This window comes from Thunnus thynnus, chromosome 8 (assembly GCF_963924715.1).
Source record: "Thunnus thynnus chromosome 8, fThuThy2.1, whole genome shotgun sequence".
In the NCBI taxonomy this organism is placed as follows: Eukaryota; Metazoa; Chordata; class Actinopteri; order Scombriformes; family Scombridae; genus Thunnus; species Thunnus thynnus.
The window spans coordinates 26,776,128-26,799,316 of NC_089524.1; the positions used below are offsets into that span (position 1 = coordinate 26,776,128).

General features: G+C 40.9%; 2 protein-coding genes across 2 annotated transcripts in view; one reads left to right on the forward strand and one right to left on the reverse strand.

Moving 5' to 3' along the window:
• The window catches only part of scfd2 (sec1 family domain containing 2), an 87,577-nt gene extending 82,315 nt beyond the window's left edge, over positions 1-5,262 (forward strand). The window contains exons 8-9 of the mRNA XM_067597599.1: positions 591-710; positions 4,743-5,262. Of these exons, the coding sequence (XP_067453700.1) occupies positions 591-710; positions 4,743-4,835 (213 nt within the window). The 3' untranslated portion in view covers positions 4,836-5,262. The remainder of the gene's footprint in view (positions 1-590; positions 711-4,742) is intronic.
• A 1,037-nt stretch (positions 5,263-6,299) lies between these two features.
• rasl11b (RAS-like, family 11, member B) lies at positions 6,300-8,858 on the reverse strand. Its single transcript, XM_067597602.1, has 4 exons — positions 8,537-8,858; positions 8,366-8,422; positions 8,172-8,248; positions 6,300-7,590 (listed from the first exon to the last, which is right to left on the reverse strand). Exons 1-4 carry the CDS (start codon positions 8,649-8,651, stop codon positions 7,093-7,095), a joined length of 747 nt encoding a protein of 248 aa, XP_067453703.1. The 5' UTR covers positions 8,652-8,858; the 3' UTR covers positions 6,300-7,092.
• Positions 8,859-23,189: the final 14,331 nt, after the last annotated feature.

The following is a 23,189-nucleotide window of genomic DNA, read 5'->3' on the forward strand; positions in this document are numbered from 1 at the left end:
CGCCTTGGGTCCGCCCCCTGCCGCTCTGATTGCTTGGTTAGTATTCATCGGCTGCGGATGTGTCCTGAGTGCAGCTGACCAACCAATAGCACACAGCCATTATTCCCCCGGACAGCCAATCACGCACAGCAGATACACCAGACCTCACCCTGCTGTTAAAACACATCTTTAGTGAGAGCTTCCACATGCAGGTGATGTGGTGCTGTTGTTTATGTGTCTGCTTGTGTTGTATGAAGGTGTGTGTGTGTGTGTGTGTGTGTACACCTGCTTACATGACCACGTGTCGGCCATCATAACACCAGGGTGAGAATCATCTGCTGAGCTTTGTTTGTAGTCGCAGCGACCTGTGTCCCGGCGGAGTTCACTCTCATCAGCATCACCACAATATCACAAGTGTCCAGCTGAGCAGTGACTCAGCCACAAGACACAGACTCAACCGCAGATGGTTATATGAAGAGGAAATGATTAAATGTTCCTGGACAAAGTGTTGTTTATCACAAACCTGTTTTATAATAGGAAAAAATAATCAACACCTCACATGACCTAAAAAATACACTGACCAATCACAATGTCTTATCTCAACTCCACAGGTGAGTCGTCCACATCCCAGCGACAACCCTCTGCTCTTCCTCTTCCTGGTCGGTGGAGTCACGCCCTCAGAGCTTCGTCTAATCAAGGAAATTGTCACCACTCACAAACCAGGAACCCAGGTGAGTAGACAAAATACGACATGTGGCGACTACCAAGTGACCAACAGATGTCAATGTCGACATAGTCGTGGTTGCATTTCCTACTTCACAATTACTTGTGTACAAAGCTCAGCTCCTCATGGAAGAAGGAAAAACATTTGTACACAATTTATAAATCTGACAACACAAACTACTTATTTATATCTTGGCACATTCTCTCACTCTCCCAATGCAAATCAAATCCCTAAACACAGGGATCATCTCTCAAACTGTCCCTTTAAGAGGGCTGGTGAAGTCTTTCAGATCTCCTCGTGGATAATGCTAACTGTGTGTAGTAAAAGGCCTGTGGGGGGAAAAGAACAATTTCACTGCGTCTGAGCTGGACTTAACTGTTCTTTCATGTCTCAAGTTCCTCTGAAAGCAGTAAAAGGATCATTTAGGATCAAACCAAACGGAGCAAGACACCAGGGTTTACTCAGCCCAAAGACGAGCAGTAAAAGTAGTATTACTGTGTGTTATCTCCCCAACAGAATCACTTTGTTTTAAATGAATGCTAAAACAATAAAATATCAAGTTATCTTGATACAACTTAATTGAAGCTCAGTTTACTTGTGCGTTTAATTTAATGGAACTTGTGGTTCTAAAATGATATGATCATTTTACATGTGTTAACTGTTTGTTATGTCATGCTAACAAGTATTGAGACTAGATTTCTTTTGATACTGGCCAGACTTGCAGGTACTGTGTTGACTTGGAAAAGCTTAGCTGAGTATTTTAATTCGCTTTTTCAAATATGATACTTTATATTTCTATGCCATTATGCGTTATAAGCAAAGATTTGACAAACAAAACATGTGACCAGCTCATAAAGTATGATGCATCTACCCAAACGTGTGTAAAATATTTCAAATTAGCTCTACCCCAACCATCTTCAACATTCAAATTCTGTTTTGCAGGTTAATGCATCAGTAATAATTATATATTATGATCTCTAATAATATAACACTGATAGGGGCCATTCTGCCTGCATCATGAGTACTTTTAATTGTATTACTTTGTTTGTTTTGTTGATAATACTTTTATACTATAAGCAAAATTTTGAATGCATGACTTTTACTTTAACTAACTAAATTGAATATGTTTACACTGTGGTTTTTCTACTTTTACTGAAGTAAAAGATCAGAATATTTCTTCCGCATCTTGCAAAAAAGTAAGTGAATCAGAGTTAGAAAGACAGAAAAGATGATGGAGTTTTTGTGGTAGGTTGTGTGTAAGGCTGTTGTTTTATTAGAATCAGCCAGTGCAGGAAATTTGCAGCAAGCAAAGTGTGATAGTTCAGTGTTCGATTCTGACAAATGAAAACACAAAATATACAATAAAACAGTGATGGAGCATGACTCTCCATCTCTATCACTGAAAACATTGTAGATACAGGTTATGTGTGGATGAATCATCAACATACATTTCAGAAGCTACATGTTGCTGCTGCTGCTTCATTAGAATTTTTTCTAAAAACATTTTTGTCCCTGTAGACTGTAAAACGATCATTAAAATACACATTCAGGTTACAAATGAAAATACATCCTACATGTTTCATACTGGGCCTGGTACAGATTTCATACTGACAGATTTCTTACTGGGCGCGGCAAAGAATGTGAGTGAATGAACATAAACGCTGACCTACATACACAGGTGGCTCACATCAGGTGTAGAAGTGAGGGTGCAGTCTGATCTTTGTATTAATTACCGTAATTTCATACATGAGATGTTGTGTCTTTCTGCCTTTGTGTTTAGGGGGGGGGGAGTTTAAGTGCTGATTATATATGCAATCCACACTGCCAACTGCAAAACATGCAGATGAATACGTTTTCTCTGGGTGAGAGGAGGGCAAACAGGGAGATCAGGCTGAGTAATATGGGTTTGTCTTAATAAAAGGCTTCGAGAACGAGGCCAGAGGCAATGAAAGGCTCGGTCAGGATCAAAGCCTTCCATCTGTAATCAGGGAGACTGAATAAAGACGAGCTTATATAATATCCTGCTGGCCCACACACACACTGACCTCAGCACATACAGTACTGTGCAAATGTTTTAGCTGCTGAAGATGTTTAGATTCTTATTCTTAATGCAATACCATGAGAGAGGTGTCTGATTGATGCCAAATTTATTCTGCAGCATGACAATGATTTCATTTCTTCTGATTTATGCACTTTGTATGAAGTTAATGGGTAAATAAAAACCATTTATAGCATTATTTCTGTTAGCATCCTCACTTTTAGTGCCTAAAACTTTGGCACTTTTTTGTACTGTACATGCACAACATACTGAAACCAAACTGCACATTTTAGTTGGGCAGAATTCCTTGGAAACGTACGTCCTCTGCCACTATAAACAGACTCACCGCCAGTTTTAGGTGCTGACCCAGTGTTAAAGCAACACTGCTGCAGAGGAACAGAGCTGCTCTGTTTTACTACATAAGAGGACTGTGCTTCTCATTCTAACTAGACAGCAGTGAAACAGTGCTCAAGTTTTTTTAACCACATCTGGGTCCAGATCTGCATCAAAATACACTTATCAAAAGAAAATCACGGTGTACGTATGTCTATATGGGTTGTTTTTTTTTCTCTTTCAAGTGAAGTACTGAAGAATGTTCAAATCTTTAACATGTTTTTAAAAAAGCACTTCCAAGAAGTCTTGGATCCACACCAAAATTCAGTCACTTGCTCCTTGAGCCATTGTTTAACTTTCCATCTATTGTCACTGACATTTGCTCAGGTGATACTCTACCTAAAATCTGCCCTTTAAGTGTCAAACTCTCACCCCCTCTTGACTTGTGAATGTAAAAAGTTTGTACTGAAGGTTTGCTTATTTGCGCAGAACAAAGGGATTCACAGAGGTCACAATGAATTCTAACATCTCTTTTCAGACGTGTATCACATCGCGTAAACGTTGACATGCGGGCCTCATGTCTGAATAAGCTCCTGAGTCACGTTTTATGTAAGAGTCTCGACAGCAATCTTAGGTTGGATCTAGTGAGATTTCGGCAGCACGTCCAACACGGCGCAAGTCTGTATTAAACGCTGTGACATTGACAGTCACAGCTGCACACAGTGGTTGAATGCACATCTTGTTCCACATTAACTAAGAGCATTTTAATAAACTGATCACTTAATGCTCATCTCTTATGAACAAATAAAAAAGAAAACCAAGAAACACTGTGAACGAGTCCAGATGAAGTTGTGACAGTAACCAAGTTGTTTTTAATCTTTTTCTTTATCCTAAAATCCTAAATCTAATCAAACCATAACCATAGCTGTATAGGATCAGAAAACCTTCACAACTGTATACTTGTGAAAGTGTGATGTTTGAAGGCTCGCCCTTCCTATATTTTTAATTTTCAGCCATGCCAATTGCTACGCAGCATGTGAGAAAGTAGGGATTTAGGCCAGTTATTCAACGTTTGTGCTCCGTCAGTGCAATAAAAATAGGCAGCAGAATTCTGTCTAATGGTGCAATTACTGGGAACATTTATCAGGCGATGCACTAGAAGAGAAACAGCAAGTGTCCCTTTGCCCTCATGATGGTCATTAATTAAGCCTTCAACCACAAAATATGTTTTAAAATCCATCACTGATGCAATCTGTGACATAAATGAAAACTCTTTCCTTTGTTGATGTCATTACTTTTTAACTCACTGCTGCTCACAGTTACTCATATCACTCATTAGTCATGATTTTCCCCCCAAACTAGGTAAAAACACAACTTCTGTCTCATTCTTAACATTCTATAAGAGTATTTTATACTCAAAAAAGAGATTTTAGGTTATGTATCCCCAACTAAAAGGTTGTTTTTGAGATGTTATGCCACAAAAACAAAGCATAGTCCCCTTGGCGAAGGTAATCAGATGTAACCAATAAAAATTTAGCAGTTGCCAAGGCGCCTGATTCATGCACCTTGCTGATTACCAATTTTCACATGTCTTCTTCACTTAGAAGTGTCGAGTTACACACGGTGACCTATTTTAACCTTAACGGACGTGTTTGTGCTCCGCTCCAGGTGCTGGTTCTGTCCACCAGACTGCTGAGGCCAACAGATATCCCCGACCTGCTCTTCACCTCCCAAAGACTGGTGCCCGATATCGGTGTCTGAGGCCATCACATGGAAATGCTTGCATGCACACGTGGAAGGACACATGCACGGCAAACATCTCAGCACCTCATCAGGTGTGAGTCAGGCTGGATTAATGACATTCTCTGTTAAAAGCTGCAAGTGGAAATCATGGAGATCTTATACAAATTAAGAAACATGTTGATGAAACATTCCTGTGTGTTTATGTGGATGTGTTTTGTCAGATTTAATTCTGAAGGGAACTGTAAAATTATTATATAATAGTCGCTTTTGGGCTTATTTTTCTTGGAGAGCATAAAGAAAATTAATGTTTGTATGTGTGACTGACATTGTCCCTCTTATTCTGCCAAAGTTTGTCAAAAGCCACTTTGTAGTTTTTGCAACGGGTGTAGAGCTACGACGCACGCTTGCATCAAATCTTAATTAAATCATCTACTTTTCAAACACATGCTTGTGATTGTGGTTTTTGTTTTGCATTTTCAGAACATCAGACTCAGTTGTTAGCCGTTTTGACCAGGATTAAAAGCAGGGCGCATGTGTGAACTCATTACAAGTGAAGGTGTGAACAGAGGAAGGTGTGCTGTTGTGGTGGAGAGAATACACACTCTCTGTTAGCATCCATTCTCACCTCGCCACGTCACATGGTAGCAAATAAGAGCAGAATAACTGTCTGCTACGGACGATAATTCAGTCACACCTAGAGCTTGCCTACACCTTCCCGGCACTCCCCCCCTCCCCCTTCCTTCTCACTCTATGGACTCTCTTTATTCTCGCTGACATGAATCACCTCAGCAAGAGCTCAGTAATTTCAGCCACCTACATCGTTTCTGAGTAACAAGAGTCTCCCACGTTTAGTCAAACAGAGAGACAAGAGAAATAATTCAGTAAATCCTCAGGTTTTGTGGCTCCCTATCATATCTGATAGAAAGAAATTGGATATTCAGAATTCACTAATTAAGTTCTGAATTGTAAATAAATACATCTTGAACGTAATAACACACGTTCAGACTTAATTGGAAAAGAGCTTAATATCATTTTCTCCTTATCTTCTGGGAGATTGCGGTTCTCGGATGAGTCCCTAATAAAACAAGGTCAGCTCTGAGAAAACTAACATGAACTCCTCCGTCGCTGTCCACTCAGGTTATTTCAACAACTTTTTCGTTAAATTGATTTTCTGGGGTCAAGGACTTCACCAGGTTTTTAGCTTTAGAAGCGAGACCTGAGAAGCCACTGTAGAGTCATGCTTCTGTTGTCTTCATGCTAATCATTGCTGCTGTCATAACAGCATTTTAAGTGAAAATGGTTTATTCATGTCTTTTATTCTATGTGCGTCATCATCTTTACAGCAGCAGTGATGTTTGTCAAAGGAGCCAAGGACACCATGTAGACTTTGACTGTTTGTTTGATGGTGCTTCTAGCCATTCCTGCAGTGCATACACCCGTGCAAAATGATTTTAAAAAAAATAAAAAAAATCAGAGACATAATCCAATTCATCATCATTTTATTGTGAACAAAATGTGATTTTGCAACAAATAAATAACAATAGGCCCTTTTGGACTATTCCTGTTTAAAGTGCATCAGTGATAATAACTGCCACATGCTACATACGGTGTCTGCTGCCCCACTATCACCCCCCCCCCCCCCTTCCCCCTCCACTCATCACTCCATCATGCACAATAATATTTCTGGATCATGTAAGAAATATACTGCAAATATTGACATACAAGAGACTGAGTACACACATACACACATATGCTGCTGCACAGAGCCCTGGCTCAAGTGTCTGGTATAATAATACCAGCATTTAGTGGTGCCATGTTGTGGCAGTCTGGAAAAAGAACAGCCACAATAGGCAGCACAGCTAAAAATAAGTAGAAGAGTCCTTCAGAGCTGCTGTTGCCAGGAGAGCTTGATTAACAGTTTCAGAGTTTATATGCAGGATGTCTGGGATTCAGTTGGCCTCAGACGGCTGCCTCTGTGTTCTCTGGTGTCTTTTCTACTCCTGAACAGTTGATGAACCTCCTCACGGCTTCTCCTCATACATGGTGTCTGACAAGGATAGATACCTGTCCACCTAGAGGTCATTACCTCTGTAAAGATTCATCTACCTCCTGCTTTACAGAACCTACCACTGTTCATCTCACAGCCGCCTTCTTCAGCCTTACTGGTACAGGACATCAGTTGAGAAGCATCTTCTCTGTCCTCATTTCTCTTCCACCTTCAATGCTTTCATTCTGTCTGCGGCCACCTTGGACCACTGTCATTTTCTCACCCTCCTCACACCGAGGTGACAGTCCTGACTTTTGCTGACAGCGCTTGCTTGAAACGCCTCTTCAGATCTTGCATGTTGGGAGACTTGGGCCTGGGGATGAGGGGCGAGCGCCTCTTCTCTGTGGCAGCGCTGGCAGAGTTGTGCGAGGAGTTGGGGGCGGGCGGCGGCTGCTTGGCTAGCTGGCAGCACAGCCTGTGGAAAGCCCCGTGCACCTGGCTGTAGTCCTCACTAGCAGATACTTCGTAGAAAGAGCAGCCCAGCGTTCCTGCCAGCAAAGGCCCCTGCTGGGAGTCGACACGCCTCAGGTGCAGCAGGTCTGCCTTGTTGGCCAGCAGGATGACCGGGGGCATATTGGCACCGCCGACACGAACAACCAGCTGGTGCAACTGATCGATGAGGTCGAAGCTGCGGCGGTCTGTCACAGAGTATGCAAGCACAACTGCATCAGCCCACTGGATGGAGCAGGTCACATGATCAGGTAGACTGATTCCATTATCTGCCATCTGGGAAGGAAAGAAGGGAAAAACTGATTAAAATACAGCACTTCCTTTGAGACACATTCAGACTTTTCTGTCCTAAAACTGAATGGAAGTGAATTCATGCCAGATTAAACATTCCCAAACTTTATGCAACTGATCTTTTGTAATGACTGGAATGCTGACTGAGGCAGACAAGAGCTATAGGGTTACTCCTCCAGAACAGAGAGGTGTGGGTGATTGAGGAGTCTGGATGTAGATCAGGGTATCATTTACCCTGGCCTCAGACATCCATTAACCTAAATAGGAGATTAGACAGCCAGACTGAAAGGCTCTACTAGCAGGACAAAAAAAAATATGTATACACACACACACACACTGGTGTTGGACTGGTGCCCAGTCAAGAGAAGCTTAGATGACTTTAACAGTCAGAGAATTAGATTATATTAACTTTATATTGGATTATCCACAGCTCTTAAACAGATTTTCATGTGTTGAACCCGGTCAGCTCTGTTACCTTACAGTCAGCCGTGGGAACATAAACTGTAATCTGTCTAGTTTCTGTCTGAGTTCAGGGGAGAAGGAAAAAAAAAAAAAAGAGCTCTTACCTCAACACCAGGGGTGTCCTGAACCTGGATGGTCACTTGTTCTCCATCCACCTGGACTTCTCTGGAGTAGAGGTTACCTGCGCACACAAAACCAAATAAAACCATTTTAAAACCGACAGTTTCACAGTCTTGAAGAGACAAATTAGGCGGTTTCTTACTGAACAAATATATATATATATCGCTCCGTAACTCACCAGCGTTTCTCTCATAGTCTCCGATGAAGCGTCTCGTTAAGAATCTCACTACGAGCGCTGAAATAAAGACAAAATATAGGATGTTAAACGGCATAAAATTAGACAAAATGAATCACTCTATGGCCGAGCTGTGAATAAACTACGACGCTACGCTTCCGTTCATTTTCTTACCTGTTTTCCCAACTCCGCTGCCTCCTATCACAGCTATTTTAATGACCCGGTTGGGGACCGAGCATTCAGGTGCTGCGTACTCCGCTATGGTCGTCATGTTCTGGATCAGACGCATTTTTTTTTACTGTCCGTTTGTCAATTCCGTTCAAAAAAAAGCAAAATGAAGACAAAACTATCTTCTTTTCTCAAATCTTTTAAAGCTTTAGGACAAAATCTTCAGATGAAATCGGTGAAGTGATTCCTGTGTCTCTCAGTAGAGTTAAAATACACGAAGGAGGAGGAAGAGGGATCCGCGGGCACTGCTGCAGAGGAGGAGCGCACGCGGCTTTTATAGGGCTGGAGAGGCGTTCAGATCTGATTGGACGCTGGTCAGCCTCCCCCCTCCCTCGTGTCCCCCCTCCACCTACACGTGGATATGCAAGCTATACACAAGCTGCTGCAACAGGTGGGACCCCTACCTGGATGTCCTGACAAAACTTTCTTTTAGGAAGAAGAGGGGGGGGGGGGGGAAGAAGTTCTTGCTATACAGTAACTTGACTGTTGTCATACAATTAAAAAAAAAAAAAAAAAAAAATATTGCAATAAAAAACACCATAAAAACAAAAATATTCTTATACTATAATGCTAGCTTCCCATAAGTAAACTACAAATAGTCTGCCTTTATCTCTTGAGTATTACTCATGGATGCCATAATCATCCTAAAAATAGAGCCCATTTTTTTTCCTCACTCATGTTGCATGTTTTCTGCACGTTTCTCAACCGTATCTTTTTGTGTGGAATCATAGGATGCACATGGATCCTGTTCAACCACCCAGTGTTGTGTTACAGCTGGTGACCTGCTCAGACATGTCCCTAAACTTGTGAATTGTCCACACACACACACACACACACAAACACACACACACACAGGGGGTTAATGGCTGCTAATGTTGTACAAATGCACCCCCCCCTCCCCCTCCCCAAACACACACACATAGCTCACAAGAACTCATGCAGAAAGAACTGGATGTCAGAGCTATCGGTCCTCAACATGCTGAAGTGATGAGACCTCTGAAATACATTCAATCACACAATATTTCAGTGTGCAATGCATGAATGGCAACAGGGCGGTGAAATCTATTTTTAGAAGAAACTGCAGAAGATGAAAACATTTGCTGATATTTCACTTGACAAATTGGTTCAGCGGCTGCTTTTTTTCAACACCCCACCGCTCTGATTTAACCTGTATCATGTCTTTGTCCCACTTTCTTTCTGCCTTCTCTGTCACACCCCCCACATGCCTCCTTCTCCCTCTCCCATCTTTCATTTGTGCTCATGTGCTCTGAGGTATTTTGGCATCCAGTCCTTCTGTGATTATGTTCTGGTATGTATTTTTGATAAGAGTGCTGATGACAGGCGGCTGCGCTGAAATATGAAATTAGTGCCCAGGTTTCGTGAGCAGGCATGGTTGCTAGGTGTGCACACACACACAGCTGTCCCTCTAACCACATCACAGCCGCCACAGTGAACTCCACCCCAGCAACATTATGGGATAGCCTGTTTTCTTGATAACAGTGGGTAAATACTGTGCATACTTGTGTTTGATGACATTTAAACTTGATACTGCTCACCGTTTTTTGAGTGCAAATGAAGCTCTGGCTCCTGCTTTTTTTTAATGAATGATGTTAGTGAGGTGTCACCATTGTAATCTAAACCCACGCTGCAGCATATTTGTAACACAGAAAGATAAAAGGCATCATTCCCTCCTCTAGCAACCAGGCGAGGTAGCTAATGGTGAAGGGGGGGTGCTTGTGGAGGTGTTTTGAACCTGTAATAAAGGGCTAGGATTCACTCATTTGATACATAAGAGACCCAGAAATGTTGAGTGACTCACAGCAGCAGTCAAAGCACCAGATATTTACAGATGGGATCCAACATCACTTGTCTTATAACAATGTTTATGTATGAACTCCACTCTGATGTCTGTGCAGTTGTGCCTTCAGGCCACTGCTTCCTTCACTTTCCCTGAGGGAGGGCTGGGGGTGAATTAAAATACCTTTGAGTGAAGGCCTGCAATTACAGCTACAACAGAGCAGAACAAGGCCTGACTTGGGGTTCAGAGTGTCACTCACACAGAGGTGACAATAGGTGGTTAGAGAGGGTAAAACGGGGGGTAATCCTTAGCTGGGGTGTGGACAATTGTCAGAGAGAATTCAGGGTATTCACTGGAAACAGTGGAATGTCGAGTTAATTGGGGGCTGGCAGAGGGGACGAGGGGCAGGTGAAATCTGGAGGAGGAGGGTGTCTCAGAAGGATGTCCTTGTTGACACAGAAGTGAGGACTGATTTCCCGAGGTGGCCTCGCCTTTTACAGTGGAGCTGAGAAGAAGCATACAGCCGTCGCTTGCCCCCGGGCCTGATCCCACAAAGGACAGTCATTTGGGATATCAGAGAAACTGCAGCAGTTTGGGGCTGCCCTCAGGTCCCACGGTCATATGTTTATCAGCATCATGATAGATACTTATCATGCTCATTGCCTTTAATCATTGTCTGCAAAGGTGATTATAAGGAACCAATTATTTTACATTGAGCTCTTGTCTTTGATTTACTAATCTTGTACTTACTTCAAAGCTGTGTGGCTGCTCCACAAAAACCTTCATGTAATACTCCAAAGTTGGACTCAACAGCTGGCAGGTGGGGTTTTAAATGGTAGCAGCTCCACATGTTTATTCATAAATTAAGAAACAATGGAGTGTAATGCCTGGTTGTTGGACTTCATTGCAGATGCACAAAAACAGTGCAAACTCTGAAAAGCAGATCAATTTGCAGATCTTTTCACAGGTCTCTTCACATATTTGTGTATATCTGCAATTACATTTGCATCTCCAATGACCGATGGAAATTGTATTGGCCTGTCGGCACAAGCAGCTCTTGACCCATACAAAGGAAGAGAGGTTGTTTTTTCCTATTGAAATGTAAACCTTCCAACATGTTCATTCATTTGCATACCTCTGAATGTCAACAGTAGTAGGGGGATGGCAGTGCAGTGGTGGTTTTGAGAGGGGGGGTGGTGTGTACTGCACTGAATGACAATAGCAGTCCTCCCCTTCCACCTCCTCCTCCTCAAGGAATGCCAGTCATACGCTCTTAGACTGTGAAGTTAGCCAGGTAGTCATAGTTTGCAGGGAACATGATGGAAAATATTTAAATCTCGATTCTCCATCTCTCATTCATGCCCCCCGTTCACCTTGTTTACATTCCAGTGCTGATCTCAAGCGTAACATTAGATAATTGGTTTCCACTCTCATTTCTGAGGATTGACGTGCACATGCCAGTCCACAAACAGTGTGTGTGTGCTAACATGTATGGCTGTGTGCATATGTGCACAGTATGTGTGCATATAAGGGACAGGTAGAAAAACAGCAGTAGGTGTTGCAGTAATAACAGAGGATAGAAGTGTTTTCGTCTGGCGTGCATGTGACCATAGACGTGTGTGTTTAAGGTAAGACTTTAAACTCCAAGATTATCCTGTTTTCACTGAATGAGAAGTTGTTTTTTTCTACTCACGTGCAAAACTTTTGAGTGAAAAAAATTCTAAATTGCACTTGAATGCACATTTGTTATGTTTCAGTGGGAACATTTTGATTCGAGAGGGAAGGAGGACATTTTTTAATTTGTTTGTGTTATAGTGTTGGAAGGAAGAACAGTCTTTTTCTGGTTGCAGCTTAACAACATCATAAAGCCAGTCGAGCCAAACTGTGACTAATCTCAATTACCAGTCTTACATTAGAAAAAATACAATTTTCAAAACAAATCTAATTATATTTAAATATGTTTCTACAATGCTGGTAATTTAGGTAATTTGTTTTCGGTCCAAAATATCCCAATGTGTTTTGGTAAATATAGGTTTTAGCTTCTTATTTTCAACATTTACATAAGAATCGATTATTCTTATTCTGATTCTTAGTCTGATTGGAAAAATATGGAAACAGCTTAAGGAAAGGCAGACAGCTACATTCTCAATAACAGTTATTAATTTTGATGCATCTTCCTTATGCAGAAGGTAAATAATTACGTCATCACCACACATTTGGAGGCTAAACCGTAATGAGTCAAGCAGTGCACCCATTAAACACTAAAAAGTGGGTTGGGGGAGGACCACAATACAGAATAGAAAGTTATCTGTTTGTATTAAAACAACATGAAGTTCACATAATTGTTCAAACTGAGAAGGAGATGTGGGCAGATGGATCTCTGGATATCTGAGACAAGCAATTTCAGCTTCAGCCTCATTTTTATGAATCATTATTGCTCAGGCGTCCATGGCGACAAACACACACACATTTATTTATAATGAAATTTCTGTATAAGAAATCTCGGGAGCCTGTCTGTAAGGAGATAAAATCATTGCGAGCATGACAGAGGCTCACAGACAGACAGGGACAGTCTGCACTGGACAGATTGTGTTGAGGACATGGGGTTCAATGGTTGAGATTTATGGTTTTGGGCCTCTGTCGGTAATTTAGACTCCCTCCCTCTCCCCGGGGGCCTTGTCTGTCTGTCTAGCCTGCTTTTATTGCCCAGTCTGAACGGAGCTGGAGCTCACACTGGAGGTAGAGTGAGGTTCAGAGTCGGGCCTCTACGGTTTAATATAAACAGACAGCTTCCTTGAGGGCTGATTGTGGGCCTGGGCTGGAGCTCCGTTCTGTGGAAGTGGTTACTGAGTGGCCAAGATGGAGCCGCTGCCAAGTCTTGCTTCACATACTGAAAATTATAGCAGCAGTACTGTGTGTACCATGTAAAAATGTGCCATAGCTTGGAGTGGAATTCCAGTCTATATGCTTAACAAAAATGAAAAGTGTGACTCGGATATGATTGTGACTCTGATGTGACTTGTCGTAATCACCACTCTTCTCTGCCCTCTTCACAGTCCTCAGCAGGACACATTGGCCCGTTTAGCTTGTCAGCTCGCAAGTAACAAGAGCCCAGTGATGAATGAGGGAGCTGGGCTGAAAAAAATTACTGCTGTGCACGTGCAGCCTGATTCAGGTTGGAGTAGAATATTAAAAAGTAAACACGAAGAGAAGAGGAACAGTATGTGCGCACAGAAAATAGCCTCCCAAATATTTACTCTCATTTGCAGTCCAAATACCTTCATTTGACATCTTCAGCCTCACATCATTATCATCATGCTTTATTGACAGCTTTATTATCTGGCTATTTTGACACTTTGCCCGTGCATCTGTCATCTTTACCTGACCCCAAGGTAGCTTTTCTGTCATTCCACTGGCCTAAAGACTAAATAAAGTTTTGTGTGCAAACTGACAGACGGGCTCACTCCTGTCACCATCTTTCACAGGAGGAATGGTCCTGAATACAGGTGGATTAGACACCTGTGAACACACGTGTGAAGGCACAAGTACACATGCATAAACCAATAGAAAAGAAATGAGAAAACATTACAAGATTAAGATGTTAGGGGCGTGTTTGCATCTGAGCATGTGACCTGAAGGACTGTCCATCAGCATACTGAAGACAGACATGACAGGAGAAGCATATTTGAATAAACACAGAGGTAGTTAAAGGTTCTGTCACTTGATGTTAAATAAGGTTAAATAAGGTGAAAAAAGGGCATACCACACTGATGACCGAATAAACCAACAGCCCTGTTGTGAAATGACAATAACTGCTTGCTCTTTTAATATTTTTTCATTTGCAGAAAGTGTTTTTATGAGCCTGAAGTGCTCTGCTCCTTCTTTAGAGTGTTAAGGCTCATTAATCCTTTGATGAATTACTTCTCCTTTCCTCTGGTGAGCTCTCTGACTCAGAGGAGCCTTGAAGCCGTCATTTTGGGGAAAGTAGAGCAGGAACATAATTGCACAGAATGTCTTCACCTTGTTCCTGAGATTCACACTTAATCACCGATGTTGCTCTGCCAAGTCTGTCACTCGATGACCCATAATCGATCTGCACCTTTCTGCGGCACAGTTAGTTTTTGTTTTATTTTAAGTGTGACATCCGTGCTCAGGTCATGGTGTGTATTCACGGTGAAGATTTTTGGATAATTTATTATGAGTTGTTCTCCGAAGCCCCCTCAGTCTTCACACATGCTGTTGTTTGAAAGAGATCCTCCAACACGTTCATTGTGACAATATACACTCATGATTGAGTGTTCGTTCATATGCACATACACACCCGCGCAGACACCCATGCTTTGGCGTACGTTCAGTGATTACGTAGCGTGCTCACAGGCTGTTGCACAAAGAATTAAAACATTGCCGCATGAATGTGTATGTGTGAGCCTGAGTCAGAGGCAGACTGAGATGAATCTCCCTTTAGATTCTCAAGGTCATTCTCTGCACAGTGTCTGTCCTTTGTGAAGACACTCAACAGGAAGAGAGCGTGTGAGAAAACAGATGCTGGGCATTTTAATCTGTGTGTGTGTTAACGGAAGTTCAAAATTTCATGTTAGTAGGAAGCAGAAAGGAGAAGGAGTAGATGGCATTTTAAGGATTTTAATGTGGTAATTAATTAAAGCATTAAGTCTGCGCTGTGTTTCGGTGTTGCTTCCCTTGATGTGATCATCCTATTACCCCAACCGTGAGGGTTCATGTCTCCTCTTCTTCTCTGCGGCCTCTTCAGTCCACCGCAGACAATCCTTGGCTGCCAGTTACACACTTTCCCCCCAGCGTGGCCCTCAGAAACACATTATGTCTGCTGCAGGGAGGAGTTGTGGTGTAGCTGGGCTATTAGGACGCCACAGAGTGAGAAGAGGAAAACTGACGGGCCAAACTGCTCGGGGCAATAATGGGGGATACGTGTCGGTGTTCTTGAAGGGTACACACTGTACTCTACGCAAAAATTGGCAGGGACGATGAAAAAAAGAAAAAGATGTGCGTCAGACCTCCTGAGGGAAGGAGTACCACAGCATCATGTGAGACAGAGAGAGCTGTCTCCTCCTAATGCTTCACACATCACATACTGAAAATGACTTCAAGTCCTTTCATAGCAGGAAATGATTGTAGGAATATTGTTCATACATGCACTCAATGTGTTGCAGTCTGCATGAATATTCTCAGTGCAGCTAGTCTCCTTTTCAGCGGCAGATATTTCCGCAGATACATAATGTCATCAGATATTCATATATTCGATGCTTTGACGCACAACAGAAAGTCAAGGTGATTTTTTTCTGAGGAATGTCTTTGCCTCTCACGGATAAAAGAAAAGACTCACACATTTATTATGCAGGTGCGTCACTATTTTGTCAGGATGGAGATTCCTGCGCTATGATTTTGCATTCAAAACCGTCACGGAATCAGTACATTCAGCTAATGTTTCGGTCCCTGTAGAACTCCAAGAAGTAATGTGTCATCAACAATATATGTATGTTCACAGTTGAGCAGGGGTGGAAGGAGTATTCAGATCTTTTACTTAAGTAAAAGTGCCAATACAAAAGTGTAAAAATACTCCATTACAAGTAAAACTCCTGTATGGAAAATTCTACTTAATCAAAAGTACATAAGTATTATCAGCAAGATGTAAAGTATTGCAGTAAAAGTAGTGGTTTGGTCCCTCAGACTATTATTATATATGACATCATTAGATTATTAGAGCATCAGTGTTAGAGCAGCATGTTACTGTTGTAGCTGCTGGAGGTGGAGCTAGTTTCAACTACTTTATATACATTTAGTCCAGTGCTTCCCAACCTAGGGGTCGGGCCCCTCCAAAGGGTTACCAGATAAATCTGAGGGGTTGTGAAATGATTAATGGGAGAGGAAAGAAGAAAAAACAAAGTTCTGATACACAAATCTGTTTTCAATTTTTGGACTTTTTCACTAATCTTTGATTTTTGGTGAAACTTTGGATCATTTGAACATTTATTGAAATGAAACCATGTGAGAAGTTTAGAGGGAAAAACCACTATTTGGAGGAGCTGTTAACAACTCATTGACATCTGAAATGTGACCCCGACTACACACTGCTTTTAGTAAGACGTCAAAAGCCAAAAAGGTTGGAAACCACTGGTTTAATTTTTAACACTATGTTGTATTTTAAAAGCTTGTTATCCATTGTGTCAAACCTTCATCTGAAAAGTAACTAAAGCTGTCAAATAAATGTAGTGGAGTAGAAAGTACAATATTTCCCTCTGAAATGTAGTGGAGTGGAAGTATAAAGTAGCAACAAATGGAAATACTCAAGTAAAGTACAAGTACCTCAAAATTGTAGGTAAGTACAGCACTTGAGTAAATGTACTTAGTTACTTTCCACCACTGCAGTTGAGTTTCAAAACATCAACAACTGATTTTTTTTAACTTGGGGATTTAGGGCCAGTATATTAGTATACAAGTATTTTTATATTTTAGTTTCAGACATACTGTAGCAAATCCAACACAAACAGTGTGAAGGTCGTTTCCTCTCTTCTATCCAGATCTCAAGTTCAAGTCTGTGCTGTGTGGAGGCAGCAGTACAGTACATTCACTTAGCAGACATCCAGCCTCTCAAGCACCTGGCAGAGTGAATTAATGCGGTTCACAGGACTGGAAAGTGGGTCAAGCTCCAGTGCTTTTTGCAACGAACCCAGCTCACTGTAGACATCCAGTTATACAAACAGATCTATTGTTATTGACCGTGATCAGGACAAGATGCTGCTGAGCCTCCAGAGGGGAAATAGGGCGGCACAGGAATCTAGAGCTGCTAAAGAGATGAGATGAGAATATGCAAGGGAGTATGGTGTATGAGTATGTGTGTGTGTGTGTCTGTCTGTGTGTCTGTGTGTCTGTGTGTGTGTGTGTGGCATGCAGATGTCTGATATACTACCCATTTTAGGCCATTTCGAGGAACAGGTCTGTGCTAATACATCTGCAAAATGAGATATTGTCCTCTCACGTTTAATTGTATTCTCTCAGTTCTGAATTAAGAGCCACTGTTCATTCTCCTTTCACTGTGTGAAATTTCAAACAGTCACAGAAACTCTTTGGCTACCCAGAATCACCCACAACCCGATAGCATAACAAGTCTGTGTGTATATGTGGGTGAAATACATAAAAACTAGGCCAGTGCTTTATATAGCCTTACTGCCACTATTATCCACTGACATTCTGACCTCCTGTCATAAACCTCAGTGTTTAAATCAACAGTTGGCTAAAAGTTACATAAATATCATTTATGGCCCTTTCCATTTGAGTGCTGCACCTTCATTTGATTGCATTATGAGCACTGAGTCATTCAACATGATCATTTGCATTCAACCGGCTGCACACATGTATGAAAGCCCACATGCAGATACAGTTTCCAGGGCTGCCTGTATTAGATGGTCACAGTGAACTCTTCTGCTCCCGGCTTTGTGTAATGAGAACAATGCGGCTATTGTGCTGTCGTCGCTCTAACGCTGACTGAAGGTGGCCGTGCAGCAGAACAGGTGCATTTTGGGGTAGTTGATGCGAGCCAAGGAGGAGGCCGTTATCGGGGTCGTCACCTGTGTGAACATTTTTGGAGACGGTATTTTTAGCATTTTGTGATTCAGGTAGTCTGTAAAGTCCTCTTAGATATGTTTGTAAAAAAAGACTAGAAATACTACCTTTATTTACTATTGTTTGAGTCGTTTATCAAGCAAAAATGGTAACTGGTTCCATGTCAAATGTGAGGATTTGCTGTTTTACTCTGTTTTATATCATTGGAAGTTAATAACTTTTGAATTCTTGACTGTTGGTTTAACAAAATAAGCACTGTGAAGACGTCACTTTGGGCTTTGGGAAACTATATTGGGCTTTGAACATATATTTAAAGATGAATTGACTAATCTTAAGAAATAATAGATTGATCAATAATAGTATTAGTGTCTGTATGTTTACTTTTGTCATTTAGAACATTAGATGCATCCATAAAATACCTTTCCTCATATTATTTCTCTGTTTTCCAAGATCGACTGTTGATGACACAGAAAACACTCATCCGACATGCCAGTGTGTTAATACAGCTGTGAGCTTATGCGAATCCACAGAGCAACGCCAGTGCCCAACATGTCCTGTTCCTCTGTTTATAGAAACAGGGATACCGTAAATGTAAACTAGCGTCCAGATGTGTCTGTTTGGAACACTGTGTACCAAAAGCAATAAGCGTGCCAAAGCTTGGCTTAATAATTCACTCCCCCTTTTCTTCTTCACTTTTCTTTCTTTCTTGTCCAAGTTCTTATTGTTTTTCTTCTCATCTCATTTAATACAACACAGGAAATGTTTATTATATTAGGTTTTATTGTTCAGTGAGCCCCATGAGTGCAGTATTAGGAAAGTAACTTGACTCGAACAAGAAGATCTTATCTGATTGGTCGAGTTAATCATGATTGTAGGGCAAGAAACCTTAATGAGCCTGAGCGTTTGTGTGCTGAATATATGTGGTAATGACTCTGACATGAACAGACTTCTCTGAGAGTTCTTTAAAGAGAAAGCTTTCAATAAATCTGCTTTAATGGGCACGTGCATATCTTATACAATGGAATTTCCCTGACAGTGGTATTGTATCTCTACCACAAACTGTGCTAACATTTCAGCTCCTTCCTGTTTGCTAACTAGGACACCTTTGTGCTAAGAAACCTCACTAGATAATGAATTAGACAAAGGCTTTCTCATTCTATTGACACGTGATATAAGATCAAAGTCTCATGGGACCAAATCATGCACACAAACTGAAATGTCACAAAGACACTGACCTGCTTCATTTCTAACACCACCTCAGGCTGTGACAACCTGCAGAAAGTACCACTGTGATTAATGTGGTGCTGTGACAGTGTCACAACAACTGAACCTTGGCTACTGTATCAGATTGGCAGTAAAACCATCAGCATCTTTCAGTGGAGCAACTTTGGGCCTGTTGTTACTGGTACTGTGCAGGTGTTCAGCATATTGAAAGGCATGGATTAGAAACTATGAAAATGTGAACTTTACATATCACTATGTTATTTCTATATACCCTCACAAAAATTGAGCATAGCGTCAGTTCAAGCAGGCTACGAAATCAAGCTCAGCTCACAAACCCAGCCTACATCAACTGATAGCAGCTGATCTTAAAGCCAGGCCATATCAGCTGATGGCTCAGCTGATTCCCTTCTATGCATTTAATTGGCAAATCTCATTATTTAATCTACTTCAGTCTGCCTTCCCTTGATGCTTCCTCTGCAAGCCGCCTTGCAACCTGCCACCACCACTGCTCCTCTTTTACTTGCTGTGTCTGACTTAATCAATGTCATTTCTGTTGACATTGTTGCCTGCTCTGTTCTGTACTTGGGATCTTTGATGCTGCTGTTCGTGTAAGCATGAGGAAGGGCAGGGGTGTCCAAAAATAGAGCCTACTGCCAAATATAACTTACTGCAGACGACAGTAAAAGTTTTCTTTGACTAAATTGGTCTTGATTGAAACATTGTTTTGATTTATACACACAAAAAGGACTGTAATTATTAGTTTACATGTTTTATACGCAAAATTAATATTACTTTTAAATTAGAGGATTGAAAATGAAAAGTTTTGTTTAAAACAAAAGAAAATAAGTAAAGATAAAGTAAGTAAAAAGTTCAAATGGTGCATGAATTTTTATTCTACTTCAAATAAGGCAACTTGATAAAGAAATGTCACAGTAATCAGTCATAACTGAATCACTGAAACATTTTAAAAATGCAAAATGTCAAAATGTGTATTAAGATTTGAGGTACGACCCAGGAAAGTGCAGAAAGAATAGCTTTTCTGTTGCAAGTAAACTACTGCAGCATAAAACAATCTTAATAGACCTGTAGCTAACCTTGATGTTTGAGAAGCATGTGCCAAATGTCACCAGGCTGCAGTGAATCACAGATTCCCAACTGGAGGATTATTTTCTCAGCGGTGCGGAAATGATGCATAATTCATTTGCCTCTCATTGTAGAGGCTGAACAACAGGAAGGTCATCAATGCTTTCAGTAGAACAGCCAGCCTCGATTACTGGAAACATTTTCTGAGCTCACAATATTTTTTCTTCTTCGGCATGTCTGTCTGTCTGTGAAAATCCAAACATTCTGCCCCACTTCTGATCTTAACGAGGTGAGCAGAGAAGGTTCTCTGAGGTTCACCTGCCGCCTGCCAAAAAACGTGTTGTGGATACAGAAGTCCTGTGAGCTCCATCCAAACACGAGGAGGCAACCACTGACTGTATGAACAAGATTAAAACTCCATATAAACACAGAAGCACAGACTGAGCACCCTCACTGTTCATCTGAAGCTTCATGTCAACACACAAGCTGCAAAAAAGGAAGATAAAAGTGATTTTATCTCCTCAACAAGGCAGGGACTAGATCATAAGATGCGCAGAACCGGGGTTGTGTTTATGCCTATTTTGGTTTCTTGGTGTAAATGAATGTGTTTGTTAGTGTTTACAGCGAGCACATTATTCATATCTACATTATCCATCAGTAAGCCAGTGAAAAGCAGCAATAATGACAATAAAAGCAGTATGAGTCAGGAAAAGGGCAGCTGCATCCACAGCGTCTCTCAGTCCTATTAATACTGACTTGACTGAAATAGAAAGTAAGTCTGGGAACGTTGTGTATCAAGAGCCCACAAGCTACCACCACATGTAATTGTTTCCCAGTCAATCAAAGACATTCATAAATAAACCTAAGAGAACATGTCAATCAACAACTTTCCCAATAAGCCCATGGTGCATACCAAAAGTCTGATCAACAATGAGGCTCCCCCATCCTCCACAGCTCAAACTGGCAACCCGACATTATTCTGTTATTTGTTTTTCTGTAAATACTTTTATTATTCTCTCTCCTTTCCCATTTCTTTTGAAGTCTGTTAATCATAATTATTTGTTGTTTTCCTTTCTTTTTGTTCAGATGTAAATGCTAAGGAGATAATTGTCAGGGGATTGTTGTGAAAGCACAAACAAAGCCGGTGGTGAATGAGAGTGTCCTGGAGGGTCCTGGACTCCTGCAGAGCTCTACAGAGAGGACATCTACCTTTGAAGGCCCCCACTCTTCGTTATGGTCGGCTAAGTGGTGGTTGGAGTGTGGAATACCTGCAAATAAAAGCAAAAGTAACCCTGGTGAAATCTACATTTATCTTGGCTTGGGCTTGGAGACTACAACAGAAAGCTTACATTACAAACTGTCGACATGGAGTTAACCCTGACCCCAGGCAGTGGTGGTCTAATGAAAGACACCATCTAGCTGCATCATGGAAAGTAATGGATCCAGGGTTGTTGGAGCTTGACCCATAGATGGGACTAAGAGTCAGGTTATCTCATCAACATTCTTTTGACGTTCTCCAAGCTGCACTTAACGATCTTAAACTTGTGTTGAATGCTCATAAAACCAGGTTTATGTTATTCTCTAGAGCTAGAGGTAACAATAAAATAAAAACTTTCATATTTCCACTGTACAAGGATCCATGATTGAGAGAGTTAGAGAATATGAATATGTCCATATATGGTTAGATGACAAATTCACGTTCAAATTTCATAATGGCAATCTTGTCAACAAATTACGACAATAAAATGTGTTTTTCATATAGAAACAGAACTAACTTTCCTGTGTTTTGTAGGAAAAAGATTGTTGAAGCTGTTTTTCTCTCTGTCTTGGATTATGGTGATGTGTTTTATAGGCATGCCTCTGCCTCTACTAAGCCCTTGGATGCTGTTTATCATTCTGCCCTCAGGTTTATTACTGCTGATGTTTATAGCACTCATCATTGTATTATGCACGAAAAGGTTGGGTGGTCTTCTCTGTCTGAAAGACGTGATAAGCATATGTATTTGTTTATCTACAAGGCCCTTATTGGGAGGCTGCCATCTTATATCACATCTATGTTTGATTGGTCCTCTGGACCATATTATACTCGGTCTAACGACTGGCTTTCACTACAAGTCCCTCGAGTTTGTACTGAGTTTGGAAGATCTGCTTTTTGATTTCATGCTCCGACCGTGTGGAAATCTTTGCAGAGACCCTAAAAACTGATACTTTAGTAACCCTTGATCACTTTAAATCTATGATCAACAATCACTTAACTTCTGTTTGTACTTGTTTTAATTGATTTGTTTTTATATCTTGTATCTTGTTTCCTTTATTAACTGTACTTATACTTGTTTTAATTGATTGTTTTCTTTTATCATGTATCTTTTGTTATTATTTAATTATACTCGACATAATTGTAAATGAGGGCCAGCCCTTAATGATTTTCGAGTTTAAATAAAGGTAATAATAATAATCTCCACTTTCCTAGCATCACTTTTGTTCATTTGTCTTTTAAACAGTCTTGTAAATCCCACCATCCTTATGAAATTGCACTACCAAACATGTTGAGGTGCCCCTTTAATTTTTTTTTAAATGTTTTTTTATGAACAAATCAGTAACTATTAACTATTAGTTGTTTTCATTATTGCTGAAACGAGTAGTGAAAACATATTGTCAACAACTTTAATAATCAATTAATTGAGTAAGTTATTAATCAAGCAAAAGTGTTGCCATGCTCCAGCTTCATTGTGTTTCTGTGTTCTGTATTACTATGAATTGAACATATTTAGATTTTGGACTTTTGGTTGGACAAAATAAGCAATTTGAAGATCTCAGTTGGGGACACACCGCATGTGAGGGAAATTTTCCAGTATTTTCTGACAGTCTAGAGACTAAATTAATCAATTAATTAAAAAC

Coding starts and splice junctions, on each gene's coding strand:
- rasl11b (XM_067597602.1), bottom strand. CDS start 8,651: ATGCGTCTGATCCAGAACATGACGACCATAGCGGAGTACGCAGCACCT. Junction 8,423..8,536: donor CAGCGGAGTTGGGAAAACAG/GTAAGAAAATGA, acceptor TCTTTATTTCAG/CGCTCGTAGTGAGATTCTTA. Junction 7,591..8,171: donor AGGACACCCCTGGTGTTGAG/GTAAGAGCTCTT, acceptor TTTCCTTCCCAG/ATGGCAGATAATGGAATCAG.